The sequence below is a fragment of the Bombyx mandarina genome, chromosome 05, assembly GCF_030267445.1.
Source record: "Bombyx mandarina strain Sakado chromosome 05, ASM3026744v2".
NCBI lineage: Eukaryota > Metazoa > Arthropoda > Insecta > Lepidoptera > Bombycidae > Bombyx > Bombyx mandarina.
Window position 1 is genome coordinate 8,417,771 of NC_143212.1, and position 25,228 is coordinate 8,442,998.

At 34.0% G+C, this 25,228-nt stretch overlaps 1 protein-coding gene across 11 annotated transcripts in view; it reads right to left on the bottom strand.

Moving 5' to 3' along the window:
- Positions 1–171: 171 nt before the first annotated feature.
- Positions 172–25,228, bottom strand: part of KCNQ (KCNQ potassium channel) — a 50,278-nt gene continuing 25,221 nt past the window's right edge. For 5 of the 11 annotated variants that reach the window (XM_089727642.1, XM_028181568.2, XM_028181561.2 and 2 more), the window contains 11 exons: positions 23,938–24,066; positions 23,551–23,661; positions 22,282–22,469; positions 21,791–21,942; positions 13,485–13,583; positions 10,545–10,615; positions 7,786–7,913; positions 6,060–6,156; positions 5,688–5,989; positions 5,447–5,553; positions 172–3,311 (listed from right to left, as the gene is read on the bottom strand). In XM_089727642.1, the coding sequence (XP_089583768.1) occupies positions 3,058–3,311; positions 5,447–5,553; positions 5,688–5,989; positions 6,060–6,156; positions 7,786–7,913; positions 10,545–10,615; positions 13,485–13,583; positions 21,791–21,942; positions 22,282–22,469; positions 23,551–23,661; positions 23,938–24,066 (1,638 nt within the window). In that variant the 3' untranslated portion in view covers positions 172–3,057. Of the gene's footprint in view, positions 3,312–3,347; positions 4,172–5,446; positions 5,554–5,687; positions 5,990–6,059; positions 6,157–7,785; positions 7,914–8,860; positions 8,989–10,544; positions 10,616–13,484; positions 13,584–21,790; positions 21,943–22,281; positions 22,470–23,550; positions 23,662–23,937; positions 24,067–25,228 lie in introns of those variants that run through there. The other 6 variants (XM_089727646.1, XR_016323137.1, XM_089727641.1 and 3 more) reach the window with 6 other exon arrangements.

Consider the following 25,228-nt stretch of genomic DNA (forward strand, 5'->3'; position numbering starts at 1 on the left):
CCTCATGCCTCGTGGTAAACCCGCTTGAACCGCTTCATTATTAATAGATAGATAGGTAGACTTTGTCTCCATCTGGTTAACATGAATTAGAAAAATAAATTCTAACATCACCTAAATATTGTTTTATTCGTATAGTCATGATTTCATAGAACGTGAAATAAATTGCAGACAAGCTAATCATCACTCTTTATTGTATCAATACGCGATAGGTACATAAGCGATGTCATGTAAGTAATAGAAAATCTACTGATACCTAAAATTTGCTTAATTACAGATAATTGTCTTAACAGGCAAAACAATTCCAAACTGTCTTACATTTACTTTGATACAAATCTGATCACAACATCGGCTTTAAAAACAAATATTTTCATATGGACCTTATATAAGAATATATAATATACAGGCTCATTGGTGGCAAGAAACTCAAACTTTTTTTTTAATCTATGAAAATTATTGATTATACCTATTTGCAGTTGAAGGAATTTCCTGATAATTAAAATGTTTACTTTAGTAGATTACGCATACTAATCCGTGTTAATAATTACAAACAATTTGATCAGAGCTTCGATTCAATTCTGTAATAAATTGTGATGCCCACAATTGACAACCGTTAGTAAAACCGATGCTAATGATGAAATGCGCAACGATGATAATAAAATACAAATATGTACTTATTATATAAGGTACGCTCGCTTTTATTTAGAAGCGGAGTACACAGAAAACAGAACAATGTTTTAAAATTCTACTTTAACAAAGCCATGCTTCACATATTATACTCACACATTAATAGAGTAACACAGTAAATAATTGGTATTTGGTGCATGAATTTTTAACTCATTTCAACGAATATCAAACATAATTATATTATATTTTATAAACACCAAGCACCGCTGACGTTATCGTATTGGCAGGTATCTGAATGAATATCAGAATACCCAACGAAAGTTACACAAGCACGTACCTACCTTTACATTTCTTAAATAATTTGGTTCTTACTTAATTTTGTAACGTTTTTTCTAAAGATGCTATCACGAATAGGAAAATTTCATCTATTTACTAGTGGAATAAGAGTTAGAATGTAAACGAACTTATTGTAATTGTACATAAGCTTTTCTTTCTTAAAAGGTTTATAACAGTAGGCAACAGTAGGTCCCATGGTGTATTTCATTATTGTAATTTCTTATGTTTATTTTGACAATAAATATTTGTAAATAGGTATTTTAGGCCGCTGGAAATGCCGTTTTGCCAAATTAGCCTGGTGTTAGACTATTAAATAGGTACATACCAATATTTTAATATCTTATCTAGTTTACTCAGGCAATTAAATACCCTGCTTCATCAAGAAATGTGTCCAAAAGTTAAAATTGTTTCAAGACTAGAATTGGATCTCATATAAGTAGGAAGGTTAAGTACTCATTTGACAGATTAAGAGAATAATAACCCTTGTTGCAGAGATTTTTTTTTTAAATTCGTCGATGCTAAGATCTAGTTAGAGAATTTCTTACATTTCAGGGTAAGAATGATTTTTATGTATATCCCGGATTATAATTTTATGATTTACCGAGTATGAATGCGATTGAGCGATTACCAAAGCTGAAACGTAGCCGCAATTGATTTTTCTTTAAATGGAGACTAGATACTGGATGTAGTTTTATCAATCACCCTACCACTAAATGTGGAACATTTAAGATTAACTTTTTCTTTATAAATTTATCAATACATTGAACTTACATACATTTTACTAAACTGGAAAGTTTTCTTGCAACAATTCAATCAACGATATTTTGTACTATTGCACATTACGACAATCTTTGTATAAACGAAAATTCGGGCGTGTGTAAGTAAAATCATTTGGTCCCTCGCGGGTTTGAAAAGATTATTGTGAAATGCGATAATCCCTAGCACCAATTCAGAGTCTCAATATTTTAAAATATTTATTTCAATATTATTTTCAGTTAAGTATGTGAATAGCAAACTTTAATTTCAAATCTGTTTGTTGCGATGGGACATAGCATCTAAATTCTCGTTGTATGATGTCCATAGCTTCAAGAATTATGACCAGTAATGAGTTAATAAAAATATCACAGCATTTTGCAAACGCAAGTAATAACGCATAAAAGATTCAAACTGTTGATTTTTTTAAAATGGAACGTACAAGGTTTTTGTTGCGTTATTATTCTTAAGTGCTACAGTAGTTCCAATAGTGTTGTGCTAAATTCTCAATTCTTTGAAAGCGTCTTAAAAATATAATCAAATATATTTAAATTACCGTCTGTTGTCTTGTTCTCATCAAACAAACAATCATTCAAATGCAAATCTCACTTCACTTTTATGCAACCTCACCTCTAATTAGGATGAAGAATCAAAATAAAGTTTATATCGAGATTAGATTTTAGTTTTTGCGTCTGGTCTTTATTATCGATTTCGTTTGAGCTGATTTACGGTATATTGTATCGAGACCCGTTTAAGGTATGACTAGACATTTTGCATAATGGTATGTATGACTTATAAATATTAACAAGGTAGGTTTAACTACTTCTCTTTAGATATTCGTCAACATCACGAAAGATTTTTCACTTAGTTTAAAATACTTAAATTTACTTACCTAAATAATCGTTAAAAATTTGACTTAGTCATTAAAATTATTATATACAAATTATCTACAACTCAATTTTCAAAGTTTAACGTAGTATAATGCAATATTTTAAGCGTAAAAAATAACAATAATACTTAAAATCATCTACTCGTTTTGAAAGTCTTTGGTCTTTATTAATGCCTAACGAGCGGAAGGGGTCAACTTTGTAAAATTAATGGTAAAACCTACTCGTTGTATCCATAATTGGAGTTAAAGTTTACTTACATAACTATTTAACCGCACTAAACTATGATTGCTCTTTCTTCGCATTAAGCACCTATGTATCTAAATTGTGAATGGACAGCAATTTTATGTCGAATACAAAATTATTGTGCGAACGACGTCAATACCAAAAGTAATGTTAGGTAGTCCAGCAGGAGAGGAACTAAGGTGACCACCGAATGTGGAAACAGCGAGATCTTTCAAACATCAGGTCGTAGAAGGTGGAGATCGACGGCTACGTCCCGGCGCTGGTTGCGGACTATCCGCGGCGGGTTAGCAGACTGCGCCGCGTCACCCAGAAGTGCGGTATCCTCGGCCAGAGAGTCCCCGGAGCCGTAACCGCGCTCTTCGGTGCCATCGCCCTCGCACCAAGATGCTGATGGTGAACTTCCAGAATGGGATCCACCCACATCAGCCTCTGTCTCCACTTCCACCGAACAGCTAGCGCACACTTCTGAAATTTTATGTAACTAATAAAGCTTAGCTCTTACGATACTGCATTAGGTAGGTACTTTCATTTGGAGATACCTAAAGCGTATTTTTATTTTATTTAGTATGACGATATTTATATCTAACATTATAACTCCCAACTAATATAAACATACTTTCAAATAGGCAATCAAATTTCCAATTACACCATCATAAGAATTACATAGTTTCAATCAATGATTTATCTGTTTAACATCTAACTAAAACTTACCCATCGACATAAACTTCCTCGAAGAAAAATACTAACTTCTACAACATTTATAATATTTTACGAACGTAACAAAAGTATTATAAGAAAAGATAACGCATTCATTTTAAAATTCTAATAATTTTCTAAGTACCTAATAGAAGTATGTCACGAATCATGCTCAACTGATGAATGTTTATTAAATTTATTGAAAATTTGTCTTTTTATGGATCATTTAACCTGGTAATGGCATTCTATAAAATCATATCAGAAAGACAAATGTTCATTTAAAGTAAATACCCATAAAGTAATATTCGGGCACGATAAGAAAACAAAAACACAATAAACACTGAAATCCAAGATGCAATAGTTTTCATCGACAATTACATTTTGTGACAGCCCCATCACTAGAATAAATACGAATTCAAGAATAAATAAGGACGTAAAGTGGGATCCAGGGAGTCACAGAAACATAATGAATACACATTCCACATCGATACGGGTTGTTTAGGTTAGGACTCACGCAGTCGGCGATGACCGAAACATTTAGAGCTCTCCCGAGTTGATGGTCAAAGAGAAGTTGACGATGAATAATCTTCATAAGATGCTGCAATTTTGTAACATGCGCATATTTATACCTATGGCAACGGTGTTTCATTCGTTAAATTGTAATACACAACGACGTATAAATGTAAATCGACGTCTATTACCAATACTCTGTTATCTGAAATCTAAGCTTATTACAAGTTATAGTGCTTCAAATAAACAGGGGATTATCGACTCTGTGTCTTGAAGTCGTTGAATGTAGAACTTTTGTTATTTTGCCTAAACTCCTACTTAATATTATGAATTTGAATCACAGACGTATACAATATAGCCGATAAAAAAAACTGTTGAATATGCCACCAAAATAGTAATTGTAGTCAGGGCCAGTCTAACCAATTTATTTGAGAGGAATGGATTGATCGAAAATTTTATTACTAAGTGAAAGTTTAAAAATAATATTACACAAACTTATTCTAGGCTCCTTTATTTTTGCTGGTAATGAAACATATACGACACAGGAATGCGCTAATTTCGATTAGAATAGAATTAGGCACCTTCCTTGGATCAACTACAAAAAAATCTTCGATCTTTTTTTTAAATCAGTGAACATATGCGATAAACTTCACCTCTATGTAGTTCATATAAGACAAACTGATTTATAAGGCACGGTTACATAACTATATCACACATTTTATGCATCCAATTATCGGACAGACGTAGGTTTTTTTTTTTTTTTTTATTGCCTTTGTAGGCAGACGAGCATACGGCCCACCTGATGGTAAGTGGTCACCGTCGCTCATGGACGTCAGCAATGCCAGGGGCAGAGCCAAGCCGCTGCCTACTGGTATGTAAATAGAGGATAAATTCAGTCTTAGTAAGTCCTATTACACAATACTGTTTCTGATCCTTAAATCTGCGATCGTATTATATACTACAAGCAGTAGTTAATTTTCTACTAGACGTGTCATCAATAATGTAGAACTTACATATAATTATAGAGTCACACAGTAAATCTATAAATAAAAATTTGAGTAGATGCAACAAATAACGGCCTTATCGTTTAGATTTTGTAACACTATTATTGACGTAGGTGGCAATATTCATAATAATCACTGATTAGTTACTGTGATAAGCTTATTAAATAATGAAAAGATCTGTAATTAATTTAACTGAATACAAACTGACAATCTCCTGTTCATTTAGAATACACAAAAAACGTATTTATTAGTTAATTTGGAGCAAATGATAATTTGTGAATGTATGCTTCGTCAGTGATTAAACAATTCGTGTTATGCTTATTCCATTTACAATAAGCGACGTACATAATCTAAATATGTACGATATATGTATTTACGTAGGTATCATACCTGAGCTGTCGGTGACAAGTCGCGGTGGCGTGTCCTCTCTATCTGTGGGAACTACGATAACTACCTCATCGTCTCTGGGGGAATCACTGTTGCGACTAGACGATGTTCTGAAAATTTGTATCAACATTCTGTATTATATCACAATCATTAACAAAACACTGTGGGTTAATAGTTAATAGTAGTCAGTGTTTCACTAATAACTAATTTGAAGGTACTAGATTTATTAGAAAAAATAACTCACTTAACAATCACTTTTTTCCTCATAAACCTAGTTCCCAAATCCGAATATCCTCTGTTCATAGGTCGTTTATGAGGAAGAGGAGGTGCTGATGCCGGAGCCGGTTGGTCGAAAGTTCTAGATACTGGAGAGTTCGGCTCCGAGCACTGTTTGTCTGACAAAGCCGGTCGCATTCTGAGCGCTAATCCACATTCTCCTGAAGGCCCACCCTCACCTCCATTCCTTCCACCACCTGCCCTATGCGATCTTCTATCTTCTTCATACATCTCTAATAAATGATCCAACTTACTCTCTATATCATCTACCTAAAATAAAACGAAACAATTTTAGATAAAAAAAAAATTTAATTATATTATGAAATGATATTATTCTTACTTGTCTTTCGATTTTAACTACTCTGGAAGCAAGACTTATTTTGGATGCGTAGACGTCTTTAGCCTTTGACCCTTGTTTGCCAAGTATTTGGTCTAACCTGTTGAAATTAAAAATATTTTATTATAGTTAGTCACCAAAAACTTCAATAAAATCTGTAATTTGACATTCAATTTGAAGTGACACCGTTAAGAGAAACTGAATAAACCACAGAAACCTACATAATAGAAAAATAGGTTACTAAAATAAAAATCGTATAGAAAAATTATAAATATTCATAATCGTATATTTCAAGCAGCCTATATTAGCATATCGCCATATCGCGTGTGAAGCAAAGATATTTATTGCTCTTCAAAAAGTTATAATTTCGACCATACCTAAAGATTTTATCATAAACTTCCGTAGACTTACCTGAGTGACTGTGCAATCTATAGAAATTTCTATTATGTTTATATAACTAAAATTTTACTAAATTCATTAATTCAATACTAAATTTAAAAGTCATTTATGATTAATAATGTCAAAAAAGATACAATGTGATGAAAGGAAAGGTATACTAGGCCCTCCATAAAACGTGCACAAGCAGTAAAATTATTATAACTGTAAAATTATACACATGCACAAAACGAAACAAATTCGAGAAGGCGTGTTTAATGATCCAAGAATATAGGAAAGCTATAGAAGATGTCAGGTGTTAGAAATATTTGTGATTCGTTTATATTATTATCAAATGTACATAAGAGCGGAAAACATGTCCTATGTGGTATGCGGTCTCGCTACCTGATATTTTCCTTAGAAAAATATTGAAGCTCTATTATTATCAACGAAACAAATGATTATTAAATGTTGATAACATGCTTAGAGTCGTGTCCCTATACGCTACGCTATGCTATAACATATGTATATATCATAAACTATAAGAACTTTAAAACAGAGATTATGTTGTTTTAAATTCCGAATCTATTTGAATTAAGAATTACATAGACTAATATTTGAAACAACAATGTACGCAATCATACGATTACGCCGTGATAGAATCCTAGAACAGGTACTATAATGCTAAATAAGGCAGTATATCTTAAAGGCTTCAATTATGTCCGTGTAGTAACCAAAAGGTTTGCGATCTCGGCCTCTTTGGACCTTTACTGGTACTTTCTTGGCACTTGTAACTACTTCTCACCCAGTTTTCCAAGCTAACTCTCCAAGTAATTCCTATCTTCGATACTAGGTGGTAAGACTGTTATTAGATCACATAGTTTGTCTATATGACTGCTGTGAACCTATTACGGTCCAATGGGTAGGATATCCGATATGCTAATTCAACTAAGACTTTGACTTAAATCTGAAGGAGACAACAGTATTAACGTTATTCTATTTTTGGACTTTATTTCAGCTTAGTATTTTAAAACGAAAATCCATATAAAACTAGTGAATTTTATTGTATTTACTTCTGCTATTTACTTTCTCTAAATAATATTTATCACCACCAAAATTTTATAATCACTCGTAATTTCCGCTGTATTTCTTAAAGTACCTACAAACTTATATCACACAACACAATAGGATCAGTGTTAGTTGGGTATTAAACCCTCGTAGTTTGATGTAATCATGATATTCATGTCCAAAGATGCATGAATTTGTAAGGCCAGTTTAAATGATGAGAGTGAATGAGGAGCTGCTGGCGAGAGCCGGCGGTGCAGGGCACGGGACAGACGACCTCTCTTCTCACCTGTACTGTAAATTCTTGGTTCGGTTTAGCAGATCCGCATGTCCCGAAGAGTATTGCTCTATCACGTCTTTCACGTCGTAAGGTTTCAACGCTTCTCTAAATCTCTTGCGTGCGACAAAATACTTGAGCTACACGAAAATAAAATACAGATCCTGTTGGCTTATGTTGTAAACTTCAAAACTACGGTTCTGAAACTCCGCCCTATAGCATTATGCGTTTATTATACGGATAGGTAGGACTATTGAGCGTTTTAAATTTGGACCGGCTTATTAGCGTGGTAATTTATCGTTAATAATGGAACCCATTCATAACCTGTAGATTTATGTCCTGTTTGTATTAATGGAATGTCACATGCAAACTGCTAATGAAAGTATAGCGGGTTGCCGTAACGGAATACATATATATCCGCTTTTAATGGATAGAAAAGTACTCCACTATTCTAGGTATTTGATTTTGGCAGCCATGCAACAATCATTTAGTGTTCATCATTTATCAAAACTGTATAATAGCCATATTTATCATCAATATGTTCAATGTAACCGATCGTTTGAATCCATTAAAAATCCTTGAAACGAACGTGTAATAAGTCAGGCAGGTGATGTGACTATTAGTTCGATGTACAAGTATGTGGACGCATGTATCTTAGAAACCGAAGTGGAAACATTCATTTGAAGTCTTCAGTGTCAAGGCTACCTCCAAATCACATGTTTTTTTACAAGATCTGATACTAATGGGTCACTTTTCGAATACATACATTAACGTATAAGTCCACGAAAGCATTTAAATACTACATTAAGGTGTTTGTACCTACAAATATCAGTATAGGCTACCGTTTAAGTGATTTTGAAGCAGCCGCTTTGTTTTATAGTTATGCGTTATGTATAAAAGTAACATAGCATTGCACACACTAACTACTACGTTTTACAGGTATTAGACTTGAGGCTAACTTGGCTACATAGATTACAAGACATAGTATAGGTACAGTCCAGACGAAAAATAAAAGAACGTAGGTATAAAAGATGGTAGGTGGAATGGTAGTGCATGGTGTGGAAGGGTTCGCTGGTAGCTGTAATACCTAGTCTGGACGTTTTTCACCCGGCCCAGCAGGTCGACATGGCCCGCGGAATACTGTTCTATAACGTCCTTGACGTCGTATGGCTTTAGCGCTTCCTTAAACTTACGTCGGGCCACAAAATACTTCATCTGTTAGAATTCGATAATATAAATACTTGAAAGCTACAAAAACAATGAACTTTCTCGTAACTAATGACCACCTAAAATTGAAGCTGAGACTAATTCATTGCGAAAGCTGTTTAAAACTTCATTCATTTCTAAAACACTACTCCGAATGTAACACTGGTAACAAAAATGAAAATTTAAACAACAAAAAAATGTCAACCTTCAGAGATATTTTATTATACGCTATAATAACGAAATGGCGGAGGACAAAAGAAAACACTTCAAAGGCTACAAACAAGTTTAATAATTCAGTGTATCTTGATGGAATGGGTTCTTTTCTTATTAATTATGTAAATGTGTTTTATTAACTTTTACTTCAAGCTGTAGTATAAAAATAATCGAGACTAATAGTTAGTGTGAAAATTTTAATTATACGAATGGATCTGTAGTTGAGGGCCAAACTCGTAAGAAGAGTGTATTTAGTCTGTACAATCGTATTGCCCTGTTTCCTCTCGGGTTAATGACTCTAGAGCAAATATTTTATTACGACTTAGCGCTACCGCTCCCATCTAGATAGATATTTTTCCAAAAATCAGAAAGCACCGGTTTGGCTCCGCTCCTGGCATTGCTGAAGTCCATGGGCGACGGTAAGCAGTAGAAGAGCCGCATGCTCATTAGCCTACTAGGGCAATAAAAAAATTATCTTGGTTAAGGACATTAGGAGCCTTCTAAAATTATGTAAGCCCCTCGATTTTTCCGCTATTATGAGACATTCCGAAAAAACATTTAAAATAAAAGCATAACATACAAAGAGGTTGCCAAAAAGTTTCCTGCAGCTTAGTGTTTTTAAAAATCAACGAAAATGTACCACTTACAACCTCTTCAATCATGAATAAAAACTAATTTTACCATTAATAGACAAAACTATGCGTGGAATTTACTCCCAAGCCCTCCTATCTGAGAATGAAATATTACAACGTAATTTTAATTAACTACAAGACATCTGATTAACTTGAATACAATAATTTTATAACTTTGGGTTAATATAATATATTACATAATAATCCCTCTAATTGGGAACACCAGGATAAATAAAATACAAACTACATATATTCAAGTACTTATTATTGTCTCCTTTCGAGTTTTATTTAGATTCGAATTTCATTTTGAACGATGACAATGAAGTTTTCACTTCTAAAATGTATATTGGTCAAGCTTTGGAGAAGGAAACAAGGGAATACGTTCAAAATGTCGATTCCGAGTGCTCTACAAAAGTATTTCCAGTCCGATCTGCAGTTGTCCCTTTCGTGCCACCTCGTTTGAGGTGGTTTGAGCGAACAGACAGCAATAGAAATTTTAAATACCTATTATCTGACCTATCTAAGCCTATTTTTAAATTTTCTCGTCAAACACGTTTCTTCTCAAATCTAAAGAAAATTACCCTAGTGTACCGTGCGTGTTGTGTATCAAAGTTGAGTTTAATGACTGGTAATTATATAATTTTTATAGAGAAAATATATCAGCTTACAATTACACATTAAAATTTTTCTTATTGATAAATCATATAAATAAATAAATACCTTTCTAATAAAACGTATAGCAGCTTTGTGTCGCGGCGTTAAAGTAACACAGCGTGGCTCATCTTCCTCATCTGAAAAAAAAAACAATTATAAAAACTCTAGATATATCAAATTCTAAAGTAAAACATAGGATTTCAAAATTACAATGATTGTTCTTAATGATCTTATAACAATAATCTTTGCTTTTACAACATTACAATATATTACTATGTTCAAGTACTTACAATTAAAGTAATTGTAATTACAGTACTTATATATTAAAACCCGCACGCTACATTATTTATTTTCTTAGTACATTTCTATCAAGTAAACAAAATAAATCACAAAACAATTGCAACAAATCCTACGGACTCGTTGAAAAATGGATACACGTAAAATTAATACTGAGAATCACTTAACTCAACACTAACGAGTTTTTCTAAATTGAATTAAAAATCGTTATCTGGAACTGAGTGCTCCACAGCGAGTAACAGCTCTAAGCTCTGTAAAGCTAATTCCCTTATAGACCAAAGCTCCATAACAGCAAAGCTGAGAGTCTAAAACGTTTTGTGTAAATCGAAAAATTCGAAATTGCAATACAGGACGTAACAAAAATAACGTTTTTTTTTCGGCGCTATTATCGCTCATGATAAACAAAGGTCTGTTTAATCTGATTTCCAGAACTCATAACGTCATCCAAAAATCTATTGTGGACACAAAGAAAACAAATACTGTAACTAGAAATAGAGTTAGTTCGTCTCGCGTTCTAGTTGGTCTTGAAGCCGCTTTCAAACTTATACGTTCGTTCCGATTAGTGAGCAACGCTTTCGTGCTTGTGTCGCCTTAATTACAATGGCACAGTATTGATTTGCTGTCACTCACACTATGATAAACGTGATTGGTCTTCGGTTGTAAGGTTATACGCATTCAAATTTTACATTGAAACGGCAAAAATGTTTGTTTTTTGAGACTTAGTATAGTCTAAGAAGTATGTGTTTTTTTTTATGAAGGAATTTTTAAGTTTATATTTATCACTACTGTATTTCTCATTATCATTAATTCGTAATATCATTGTATCTGGAATGCGAAATAAAAAAATCAAAATAATTTTAATATGGCGTGACTGACTCGTGGTTAGGGTGGCTAACATGGCAAGAACGGAGTGAGACCTAAGATGTAAAGGCTTATGTTCTGTCTCTTTTGCACAACCCTTAGGTTGTGCTTTCAGCCAGGAGGTATGAGTATTGTGAGAAACTCATGCAGGGTAGTCACACTGGTGTTCTATGTAGAGGTCACTTTATTGTATTCCTTCTTTCTTATGATCAGCAGAGATCTTTGTAAAATTGATAATCGCGGAACGTTTTATAAATGCCAAGGTAAGTACCAATTTATATCACCAAGAAGTCCTGGCTTAAAAAGGCAGCCATTATTATGCCATTGATTAGGTGCTTGGACCTCATGTTTCAAGATATTTAGCGACGTTTACGTTTTGTTTATTAGTTATACGACAGCAAGTACATCAAGTTTTTTTTTTAAATCTACATTTGTTAAAATGGCATATCCAATAATGAATACTATTTAACTTAACCTTTGAAATATATAAATAATCTAAATTTCTGCACAACTGGCTCAGTATAGTAAACAAATTCCCAAAAGCAATTACACGATGTAGGTACAAACTGCAATCATTAATAACAGCATCTCGACCCTTAACACTAGAATGGGCAGGTAACAGAAAAGGTACGAAGGGCGGGAAACTAATCTAACGCACATTGTAATAATTCACATAGCGGATAGTGAATTCCCAAGTTTAATTCTACCTACAAACGCGTCCTTGTACGTCTATAGTCGTCAAAATAAACGTTGTAGATATGTAGTAGACAAACAAAAAATCGGGTTTTTACCAAATCATGTAATGTTGAACAATAAAATCATGTTTAATTTAATTATTAAAAAGTATAATTAATTTATGATCATATAAAATACAAAAATATACAATTACAATTTAAACGTGTGTTCTTATCAGTCTAATTTCAAATTATAGTCGTATAGAACATAGGTTAAAAAGGTCAAGTTATGGTAAAGACTCAAACATAGTTATATTTCCATTTTCTATTTAATTTACATTTTATTCTTAAAAAGTAAATAACATTAGGTATTCAATTAGAATTTATCGACAGATCTTTACAAAACAACGGTTTCAATTTAGCATTCACATCTCATACATTTGAAACGAAAACACGGATTTAGCTCACACACAATATCGAAATTGATAGAACACATTTTTTTCAGTGACCGAAAAACAATCTCCCAATGGCTATTCCGAATCAATAACTGACCCATAAATAATATAATAATACATTCAAAATTTTATATACCTATATTTGAAGCACATTAATATCCTCTTTTTAATAGGTAAGCCTGATTTCAGAACAATTTATCTGAAGCGAATAAAATATTTTTGTTCGATAAATATCGATGGCCATGTCTAGTATATCTCATTACCTTTGTTTATTTAGTAGTAAGGATATTACGTCTATGATATATACGCCATCTATACACTACTTAAGTGTTTATAGTGCTAATGAAATACAGTGCTATTTCTGGTATTTAGAAATATTAATATCACTAAATAGTTTCCATTAATTTATTTTAAAATAATAAATAACTTTGAAATTTTAGTGAATACTTGTGAAATTTAGATTTTATGATAAGTTTTGAAATGAATACCTTTTGAAGAATAATATCTTTAGTATAGAATGTTACAAGAGAATATGTAGTAAAAGAGAGCCTGTGTTTGAAATGTCGTTGAGTTGAATGTCCATTAAATACACGTTTGTGTTAAATGACAGAATTATTAAGCTACCCCAAAGCAACAGCAGAAATGTATCAGTGAACAGGTCCTTCTAATGTAGGGCTACAATTAGTGTTTTGCAGGCTGCCCAATGGCGTACGTCTTACCGTCCGAGTTTCTCTTGGAGAGGGCTGTTTCTGCTACTGAGTCCTCACTCTGCGAAGGGTTGACAGGTCGCGTCCGCATTGTTCGTCCGTTGGTCGCGCCTGTCACACACACGCACAATTCAAACACTAGGTCTTACTCTCTTTTACCTAGCCACAGCCTTACACAACCTACCGAAACATTTTGTTCAGCCGACATTTATACATGTTTTCATAATATGGTCTGATAGATCCCAATTATTCAATCATATTCTCACAAACGTAACTTTTAGTCGAATGCAATAGAAGAGCGCGGAATTAAATTTGAAACCAGAATCCGCCTGTCTGTCTGTCAGTCAGTTTTTTTGTGATGTAAATGGGTGAGTCGAGAACGCTGTTGACTAGATAGCGTCGGGTTTATTTACGTGGGTATATAAAGTTATTTCCCCTAAACAGCGAACCCATGTCTGTTTTCATGATTAATCATAAAGTCTTACAAGATAATGAAGTATTATTAAAATGCCTAGTTTAAAAAAATCAAAAAAAAAAACAAAGCTCTTTTTAAGGCATTAATATGCAGATGAGTGTGAATAAGTTAGTAAATCCATTCTTTCGACTAAAAGATAATTCTATTATAGTGGTAAAAATCATTACATTTCCGAAATAATTCATTGCTTGTTTATTAAAAAAAATCTTACTTGTGAAAGATTAATATATAAGAACTATTTAATGGCCATTTTTGTAACATTATCAAATGCTCATAACGCACGATTTGTCTAAGTGAATTGATGACATGTTCATTTGACACTTTTACCACAGAGATGAATTTTAATCATAAAAATTGTTTACTTTACAAAATGTATTTTGCTCAATCATTTCCATTTCGATGGGTAGGAGCTATGAACAGGCTGAAATACCACAAACAGTGGGCAAAAAAGTAATGAGTTTTAAATTCAATTAATTATAATAATTTTAAACGAAATGAATAAAACAAATTGGTAAAGAAAATCCGATTAACTCCTTTTAAATGTCACCGAATGCAAAACGCGGCTTAAATATTATCTCCCAAATGATACTGTACGGCACCGAATAGCTTATGCTAAGTAGGATTCGTCTTTCATCTTATTTTATATTACAAGGCGGTAGAAAATCTCCAAAGGAAAAGATATTTATATTTTCCTCTGATTATATAAGAGGGTCTTACCAATACCACGAGCGCTCGTTTATTTACTCTCCAAAACATTACAAACTTCACTTCAAACAGATTTACCGAATTCTTAAGAACATAATATATTTCCTTGAACATAATATGTAATAAGATACTTCGTAAATATAAAGGCCATAGGCTTTTCTTCATAACATAACGCCAAAGTTAACATCAATATTTTCTTGACATCATTGTCATTCGTAATAGAATAGAAGAGATACGGTAAATGTTCCTCAATATCGAATTCCTTACAGAGTTGCTTATTTAGATTCGATTAGTTGGTTTAATGTACCTCAGAAATCTGATCAATAGCTCAGGCTTGCAACAAAATGTGTTTGCCACTACTTCACATTTAAATTTCAAACCAAAATTATTTCAGCAATCCAACACGCAAATCTTAGGCGCATATCAGATATCCATTTTTCAAACATTTCATATTGAACATGTCGCATTATAACTAGTCAGGTCATAAGTATTGTCACACAGTAAAAACTTTTCTTTTAGAATGCTGGCCACAAAAAAGTTTATTGAATTCGAATTTCGAATTGTTCATGAAAATAAAAATGTATACTTTTAGAATTTTACTCATTTTTAAATATGGAGTGGACGCTTAAAGAACACCGTGTTGCAGTTATTGCGTTGCATCGTTGCGGTTACGCGCCAATTGAAAATTTTAACATACTGAAAATTTTGAATATAACCAAAAGATTCGTTTATCGTACCATCAAACGATACAATGAAGACTCTAGTGTAGATGACAGGTCAAGAAGTGGTCGCCCTCGGTCTGTTAGTACTCCAGCAGTGATAAAAGCTGTGAAGGCGCGAATTCAAAGAAATCCCAAACGTAAGCAGAAACTGTTGGCCCTTCAGATGGGGTTAAGCAGAACCACGGTGAAAAGGGTGTTAAATGAAGACTTAGGGCTTCGGGCATATCGAAGAAAAACAGGACATCGTTTGAATGCTCGTCTAATGGACCTGAGACTGAAGAGATGCCGCGCTTTGTTGAAGCGGTACGCGGGAAAAAAATATCGGGAAATTCTTTTTTCGGATGAAAAAATTTTTACCGTAGAAGAGAGCTACAACAAACAAAATGATAAGTTGTACGCACACAGTAGTGAAGAAGCGAGCAACCGTATTCCGCGTGTCCAATGAGGTAATTTTCCATCCTCGCTCATGGTATGGTTGGGAGTTTCTTATTGGGGCTTAACAGAGGTACATTTTTGTGAGAAAGGTGTAAAAACGAATGCAGTTGTGTATCAAAATACAGTCCCGACGAACCTTGTGGAACCTGTTTCTCATACCATGTTCAATAACAGGCACTGGGTATTCCAACAAGATTCGGCGCTAGCTCATAGAGCGAAGAGCACACAATGGCTGGCGGCGCGTGAAATCGACTTCATCCGGCACGAAGACTGGCCCTCCTCCAGTCCAGATTTGAATCCGTTAGATTACAAGATATGGCAACACTTGGAGGAAAAGGCGTGCTCAAAGCCTCATCCCAATTTGGAGTGACTCAAGACATCCTTGATTAAGGCAGCCGCCGATATTGACATGGACCTCGTTCGTGCTGCGATAGACGACTGGCCGCGCAGATTGAAGGTCTGTATTCAAAATCACGGAGGTCATTTTGAATAAACTTTAGTGTCATAAGAATCTATGTTTTGTTAAGTTCATTTTGGTATATGAATGGTTACATAATGAATAAACTTGTTTCAATTATTTTACATTAAACATGTGACAGAATTTATGACCTGACTAGGTAATTGATGCGATATATACTAAATTTCACTATATTATATCTAAATCTACCTGATCTATAATACGATCAGGTAGATTTCTAAGTGACCCTTTTTAAGATTATATTTTTTTAAACTATATGTTTAAAAATATTATAGAGGTATAAAAAAACTATAGCCCAGCCGCTGAAAGAATGCGTTCTTGGTCATACGGATTATGTAACTTTAAAATGGAATTGAATTTACAATTGAAAACATTAAAATGTTGATTTTTCTAAAATTATCATTAAAGAACAACTCATTATGTCAACCTATAATACGAGTAGATGTAGTAATGTTTCGTAAAATTAAAGTTAAATCTAACACTATCTTTTATCGTTATCGAGCGACTCATGATGGGTGAGAAATTCAAACAAATTGGTATAAACGAATTTTCCCAAAAACTGGTTGAGTTGTCGATCTCAGCTAAGGCTTATTTCAATAGTAATTTCATCGACTGTCGGTCACCAGTTATGTTTTTTTTTTCTTTTATTGCCCTTGTAGGCAAACGAGCATACGGCCCACCTGATGATGAGTGGTTATCGTCGCCCATGGACTTCAGCAATGCCAGGGGCAGAGCCAAGCCGCTGCCTACCGCGAACGGTAGAGCGTTACGAGATGTTACGAGATATTATCTCGAATCAAGTCTTAACTAGAATCCAAATTAACTTATTTGTATATTCTTTCAAATATCGTTGAATGTTACTGTGTAGCTCGATTAGATACGACCTTCACGCTGATATTTGAATATATCCAGTATATAAATACGCGAGACGCGAGAACTCATTTACTGAGTAGATTAATGAAACAAAGATACACCCTAGACTTTTAAGAAATAAAATTGTTCCACGCTGTATGCTGAAAAAACAAACGTCTTTTATTTAACAAAAATCTCATTACCAGTGCTACTAGTACTGGTGGAATACAACACAGCTTAGACCGTAACCGTAATAAAAATCACAAGAATGTATATAGCAAATAATAAAACTGTAGACGAAAAGAAATGCATGTTCTTTTTTATGTTGCTTAAAAGTGAACATCTTAATTTGTGTTTAAAAGTTTCCGTAGTAACTCTTAAAATAATCATACGCTACAGAATTGTAGACGATAACAGTCTTTAGGCTTTCTATCGGTATTCTAAAAGTATCTACTACTTTAAAAGACTTCTTCCGCTAAATCCGTACGTACTAGGTATCTTCGCCTTACTTTTAGATCTTAGACATAACAACGCGAAAGGCCAACACTCGTCTTTCTTTCTTTTTTTTATTGCCCTTGTAGGCAGACGAGCATTCGGCCCACGGATGGTGAGTGGTTACCGTCGCCCATGGACTTCAGCAATGCCAGGGGCAGAGCCAAGCCGCTGCCTACCGATCTATCGTCTTAATACATGACGACATCATTATTGTAAAATAGTTCGGTTCTCTTTTCTTAACAACCTTAAAAGCCAGACTGTGTTGCGTCAGATATAGGCAGGGATTTTCTTGTTACTTTTGTAGGCTAACAAATACACAATCTACCCATAATAAGTGGTCACCGATACTCATGAACATCGGCAACGCCAAGGACAAAGCACTGGGACTGCCTAGCGACACGTCCCTTAGGGTACACAATGCCATCACTAAATTAACATTATTGTTTATTTTTTGCGTAGATTATATCATAAAAATAGCATACAACAAAACCATAAAACTAAGTGTTATCCTGATTTGTCAATCCAATGCTTATCATTACTCAAAAGGTTTGACGTCACGCAAGCGGTCGATCATAAAACAGTTAACTAAATCAATCTCCAACATACATGTTCTGCTCATCCCATGAAATAAGTTCAAGATAAAAATAACAAATTACTTATTATGCCTCATATTTAAAAAACCATGAAATTTTGTAAAAATAATGGTTATGCATAAAAACGTATGTAGAATATAAATTTTTCATGTTACGTATTGTAGGCAACGTAACAAAAGCATTCAAGATGGTTCTTGAGCTTTCGGTTATGTTTTTTTGTTTGTCATACTATTAAATGAATAATAAACTAGTCTAGTATTAGACTGCTCCACAGTTACCGATGGAAGATCGGTGCTGACCTACCGATTGATTCACAATTAGTTTTTGTCGTTACTGACTGTTTAGCCTAGAATAGTATTTGTTTTTTTTTAGAATAGTGTCATCTCATCTCTTTACATGGGTGTCGTAAAAAGCGATTTAGAAATATTCACCAGATAATAAGCAACAGCGTTCTCTGAGTCTTATATCAACGCACTGCGATTGTAAATTGGCTTTTACTGGTGGTATGGCGTATTGTTAGCCCGCAACTACTCGTACTACCCTAAGTATTTACGAAATGAAACGATGCGATCTAGTTGCGACTTCAAACTCATGTCCTAATGGTGGCATTCACGTTGTGATGTCTTTGGTAGCCACTTTTCACAAGTAGAGTAATTAGCTCCTTCACCGATAAACGCAATTAAAATAAATTTAAAAGAAAGCCGTATTTGTTTCCGAGCTTCATTTTAAATGTATAATGTTTGTTGTTGTGTTTTGTTTTTTTTTTGTACTTTACGCTTGGAATAATTGTTTCTTATAAATATAGTTAATTTCAAGTTTTATGCAGCTTACGCTGTGATTTAACAGAATGCAGAATTGACCAAAGTCACAAGCATACGGTTAAACAAATGAATCTACTATCTGATATAGGCAAGTTTTTTTTTTATTGCCCGAGCAGGCAGACGAGCGTACGGCCCACCTTATGGTAAGTGGTTACCGTCGCTCATGGACGTCAGCAATGCCAGGGGCAGAGCCAAGCCGCTGCCTACCGCTAAGTCTTGAGTGTCAATATCATTCAGAGGTCTACTTTCCGATTACGATCTTTTTTTTATTGTTACAATAATGTTTTTGGTTCTTTTTTTTATTGTGTACATGTTTCATTTTCAATTGCATTATAATTCACAAAGTATTGAAAGCGACTACACGAATAAACACCTAAATAAAGAGGTCAATGCAACGATTGCTATTTAATGTCCCAGGCAAACTATCGATCCATTTTCCGTCTCTGTTTAGCTATAGTCAAACGTTTTTTGTACGAAACCATTGAAATCACTTAGCATAAAACTTATTCCTTCATACACATTATTATAAATTTTGTTCATTTGAAGTAGAGCTCTTTCCGAATATTAAATTAACAAGAGATATCAGTACATTTTCGCTCTGATAACATAATTCAAATATAGCCCTGATAACAAATTGCACCAGTGCTATCGCTTCCGCGAAACATACGATAAATATTCGTTACGGGTAATTAGTCTCAAAATATCCTAGTATGAAGTAGATCATAATTTCATGGTATAAATGCACATGAACGTAATGGAGACCGTGATTTTGACACGAAAGTAGCTACCGACATAAAAACTACTTTGCAATATCATCGTATTTTATGTTGCATTAACTGTGACTTGATTGACTATTTAGCACCGCATAGTTTTTTTCTTTTTTTTATCATACGCCTTATTTTATATGTTTCACTGCAATTAATAATTAATTATATTATAATATTCTAGTAATATTATTAAAATATCTGTTACGTAATAGTTATTATTTATTACGTTAGTAATTGGGATCGTAATTTAACCGGCATCCTTATCTTAAAAACGCGTAACCTTGCTACGTTCGTAGCAGGGCTACGTTTATCATTTTCCATACGGCAACTGATATTGTTCCTAAATTATGAAATAATAAGTGAATAATCGTGTGCAGTTTCTTTTATACTTTTTCATTATAACATTTCAAATCAATTTAATTGAATAGTGTTTCTGTTAAAATATAACATTAGATAAAAATCTTCCTAAAATTTGGTTGAAATAAAAAATCTCGCGCTCATGTTTGAGATTCATAGATATTGGAAACGGTTGATGTGACGACAGGCGGACGTCGACCAGTTTCATAAATAATACGAGATAAAACGATAAACAACAAACCAAGTATTTTGAACTTGTTGTACGACTAAGTCAGTACCTAACCTTCGAAAACATTACGTACATATGGAAATATGTATTTAGCTACGTATTTAATTCCATATATTACACGAGTCCTATTAACTATCTGGCATGCATAATATAAAATGCAAAGCAGTGTACATAATCAATGTCATTTTGTAATTTTACCGATGGTAAAACATAAGCCTTGAACTAAGCCATTCCAATAAAATGAGATACCTACGCTATACGCTTGGAAATCCTGAAATTCAGTTTGTGAACCTCACTTTATGAATCTAAATGAACGCAATATTCTTCGCGCCTTAATCAAATATTGTGTTTTTTAATAATTCCCAAAAAATCTTAAAACGCGTAAGCGATTGTCACTTAGAAGCCACTTCGTTAAAAGTAGGTCATGAAGCTCCTCATTGCATTACAAGTAGGTATCGTAAATATTTTCGAAGCGTCTTTAACTACGCGGGTGCAATTGTATTTTAAAAAGTGAAAAAATATATGGAAAGAAGTAGAAAGTAGGTAAGATGTCAGCATCGTGTCTCGAACTAAGAAACGCAGCTATTTGCCGGAAATCAGATAATATGTCCGGGCTGAATGCTACGCACACATTCGCTTTTCGTGTATTCACATTTCTGTAAAGATTTTACTAATAAGAATCAATAAGGAACGCAGCAGAAGTTTATTGACTGTAATATGTCATGCCATAGTGCCGTCTAAAAGATGTAGAATAGAACCTTTAAAGCAGCTTTTCCAACAATGAAGTAGACAACACGCTCGGTCCCCTCCCGGTGTATGAATATCTAAGGAACAGGGCAATAAATGTCATCACTCTCGATTCCATCACTCCTTTAAACAGTGTTCAGCGCTGCAACTCGTCAACGTGTTGTGAATATAAATGCTGTTTCATTGTCATGTCGCGTGGGAAATGTTGGCTTCTGTGATTTCTTGTAGAATATCGTGTGTGAATGCCATCAGGTTGCGGCTACATTTTCAATTTCCTGCGCCGGTTTCTTCTTGCAATAATAATCAGAAATCAGTGTATTGATTGCAGCTCTTCTTCTAAGTTTGTTTAGTTTTATATATATGGATTTTTGGATGAAACACATGTTTTCTGATTGAGTGCTCTTATTGCCGATTAAGGTTCTACATACTGTTTCGTTGTTACTTGTTTGTGTTCTGTGTTCAATAAATGACATTCTTTCTCTATACTTCGCTGATGACACTATTATTCGTAAAGTCTCAGTGTTAATCCGACAACCAACACACATTCAGGTTGTTTATCTAACGTGTTTCTGTGACACAAATAATCTGTTGAAAGCATTGTGTAAGTTAAGTTAGTTGTGTTGAATATTGTTGAATGCTCACCGAGATTTTCAGCGCTAGCGTTAACGTCGTATCTGTGCGCCGGCTTGGAGTGCGGCGCGGGGGAGTGCAGGGACGTGGTCTTGTGCCGTCGGATCGTCGGCAACCGCGACACAAAGGATGCATTGTTCTTGAATGACGCGCTCATCACTCGACTGACAAATAAACCACATAGTTGTTACGTCTGTCCTTCGTGCCTTAAAACGTCATAAAATAATAATATGAAACATGAAGGAAAAAAGTATGGATATATGACACTTTACAATCGATTCACCGCTGAAGCTACGTTGTATATTTCTTTTATCAATCAAGTATTTTTTACTATCCAAAATTCCATGACCTAAATAATACAACCGTTCGGCTGTTTTGTTATCAACCGCTGTTATAATATTTCATTTATAAATTTATGTCAATCTCGAGATCAAGGACGTAATGTCTACAAATAATTTATATAATTTCACTCGCAAAAGTCCATAGACACATTTACTACTCACCTTGTTTGAGGACTAGGCAACGGGATCTGGTGTATTTTCCAAGTAGCAACGCTCATGGAATGCTCATCAGCCGCGTAGCATCTCCACAAAGCCTGTATGAGTGTTGCCGCTGGCTGTCTTCTCCTTATCATGTGCTTTTGACGTTGCTGTTGCTGAACTTTCAAAGCGAAACCCGAACCTAAAATACCCTGCGCGATATGGAATAAATATCTGATTCACGAATTTTACATAAAAGGCTACGCTAAATTTGTTTTAAAATGATAGATACATTCTTTTTTTATTGCCCTTGTAGGCAGACGAGCATACGGCTCACCTGATGGTGAGTGGTTACCGTCGCCCATGGACTTCAGCAATGCCAGAGGCAGAGCCAAGCCGCTGCCTAACGCAAAACCTTTTTCTAGTTGATCTTAAGATGGGGGGCTCAACTTAGAGTAAGGTGAATTTGTTGTAACAAATGTGGTTTTTCTGTCATATATTTGAGTTATGACAGCCTAATGAAATATGTATAATTACGATGCACCCAATTTTTTTATTTGATCATATGAGTTTCTTATTTAAATATTAAAATTACTTTGTGTGATGCTCGAACTAACCAACATACAATGAAAGGAACAATACACCTAAACTCACACAGAATTCTATTCCAGTTTAGAATAGTATATATAATATCTAAATATAAAAATCATATCGTCGTGGTTGCATATTACATTTATACTCACTTCTAAAAGGAAAGAGTTTTACACTGAAAGCCCACTTTATTAAAATCGGTCGACGTAATTATAAAAACGGTCCTTTTAACTGCTGCAATAAATTTGAATTGGCACTTACTCTGAAGTTGTTAGTAAAAGACGGTACCGAGGCATATTGAAGCTTTCTCTTTTCATTTTTATTAAGTATACGTTTTACCTTACACAGTACGAAATGCTAACATTTTAGCTGTTCAAAGAAACACATTCTTCATAGTATTAAGTGTTACGATGAACTTTTCCCTGCTCTGAAATTGATTGTGCCTTCGCGACGAAGTATTTTGATTGAATTTATTTCGTACCTGTATCCGCTATTACAGAGAGACATCAAGTAAAAATAACAAAAGAGGCGTCTATCATAAATAATTACATTTATATATAAGTCTGTCAACTACGTATGAATTCAAAAACGCTTGAAAATACATTTTAACGATAAGTATGTATAGAGTAAAAGACTAGAAATTCAGTGGACGATTTAAAGAGTTTTAGTTTGAAAACATAGTTTCTTTATCACCATACTTACCGCAGGAAGGGCAAAGAATGATATCCCAAGCAGAGCACAAAAAGATGCAATGAATTTACCCTGCCAGGTCTGCGGCACCATGTCGCCATATCCCACCGTGCACAGCGTGATCTATGGGTTTTAAATACCAATCAAATCACTTGTACATTAAGATTTTCACAGATGCTCTTTATTTAATTTCTTTATCTATAGAAATGCATTTATATTTATTTAAGTTTTACCTTTGTAAAATACTTGTACACTTAATCAACTCATCCTAATCTTCTTCTACACAACACACATTTAAGGCGAAAAACTTTAAAATATTAATAATAATACCACTTCACATCATGACATTAGTTAAATCTCATACATCAAACTTTTAAATATAATCTCATAAAAACTCACCACTCCCCACCATAAAGCCTCAGCAAAGTTTTTAAATTTGGTATCGGCTACATCTTTTTCAGCAAGATAGACTAGAAACGATGCAAATATCAATCCAAGGAAACCTATGTATAAAGTCGTTATTAATTCCTGAAACAATACATAATAGTTTAATTCTTAGGTTACTTACTACAAGGATCAATATCGTTGCCTAATTCGAACAAGATGTTAAAAAAAAATATTTATTGAATTAGGCTTTTACAAGCAGTTTCGGGTCGTCATAACGTTATCACTGATTCAGAATATAGTTTCACCGCAGAGAAGAATCAGACAAAAAACTAAGACCTTGATCATATACAATATCGTTGACTAGAAAATTTACTACATTTATCAAATTGTATAAAGTAATCATAAATAGAAGTGAACACGTCTACAGGGCTACTAAGCACTGACCAAAGATAAGTTCAGCACTGGTGCTGTATGAAACACAATTTAAAAACTAACTATTTATCGTCAAATCAAAGGGACCTACTAATACAAATTTCTTTATTTCTGGTGTATTCGTATGCCCCTACTTCTAATGCCATTAAATAATAATAAAACATCTTAGACGTTTTTTTTTCTTGGTGACGCCATCTACGGAGCTGTGCTAGCTTCGATTCGGCAAACGGCAAACTCCGGGCTTCAATTATAGTTAAGAATGAAACCTTTCTGAAATTTCATCTAATTCACGTTACATATACGAACGGTTTATAAATAAATGTACATCACACTATTACAGTATTTTGGTCTGCTTGGAATTTTTTTCTTTTATAGAATGTATACTTCTATCTGCCTGATTAGTAGTTTCGATTGTATTTTCTTACAATTTCGCGAGTTGGAAACCCACTAACGCTACATTTGAGTTCTAGTTTCAAATCTATTATTTCAATTATACATATTTTCACATCACACGTATGTACTTTACAGGTACGGCTTGAACCACAAAAAAACTGTAAAGTATTCTAAACGTCTGTAATTGTCAAATGAATGAAATAGCCGCATGACTTAAGCCTGAAAGTAGCTTTGATCATAGCATTTTATGTCATATTTGAAATATTAGTCTAAAACGTAATTTACGAATACGTTTCAAAGTAATTCGGTTATGTACTCCGTAAAAAGCTTACGATAACTTCGAACCCAATGTATACGAACCATAGACATTATGAGGATAAGCTTTCTACTTTAGCAAGCTCGCTCAGTCGAGGAAAATACAAACTGAGTTTTCATAAGTACTTATCTCAATCTCGCGTGGGGCAGTATTATAAGCCAG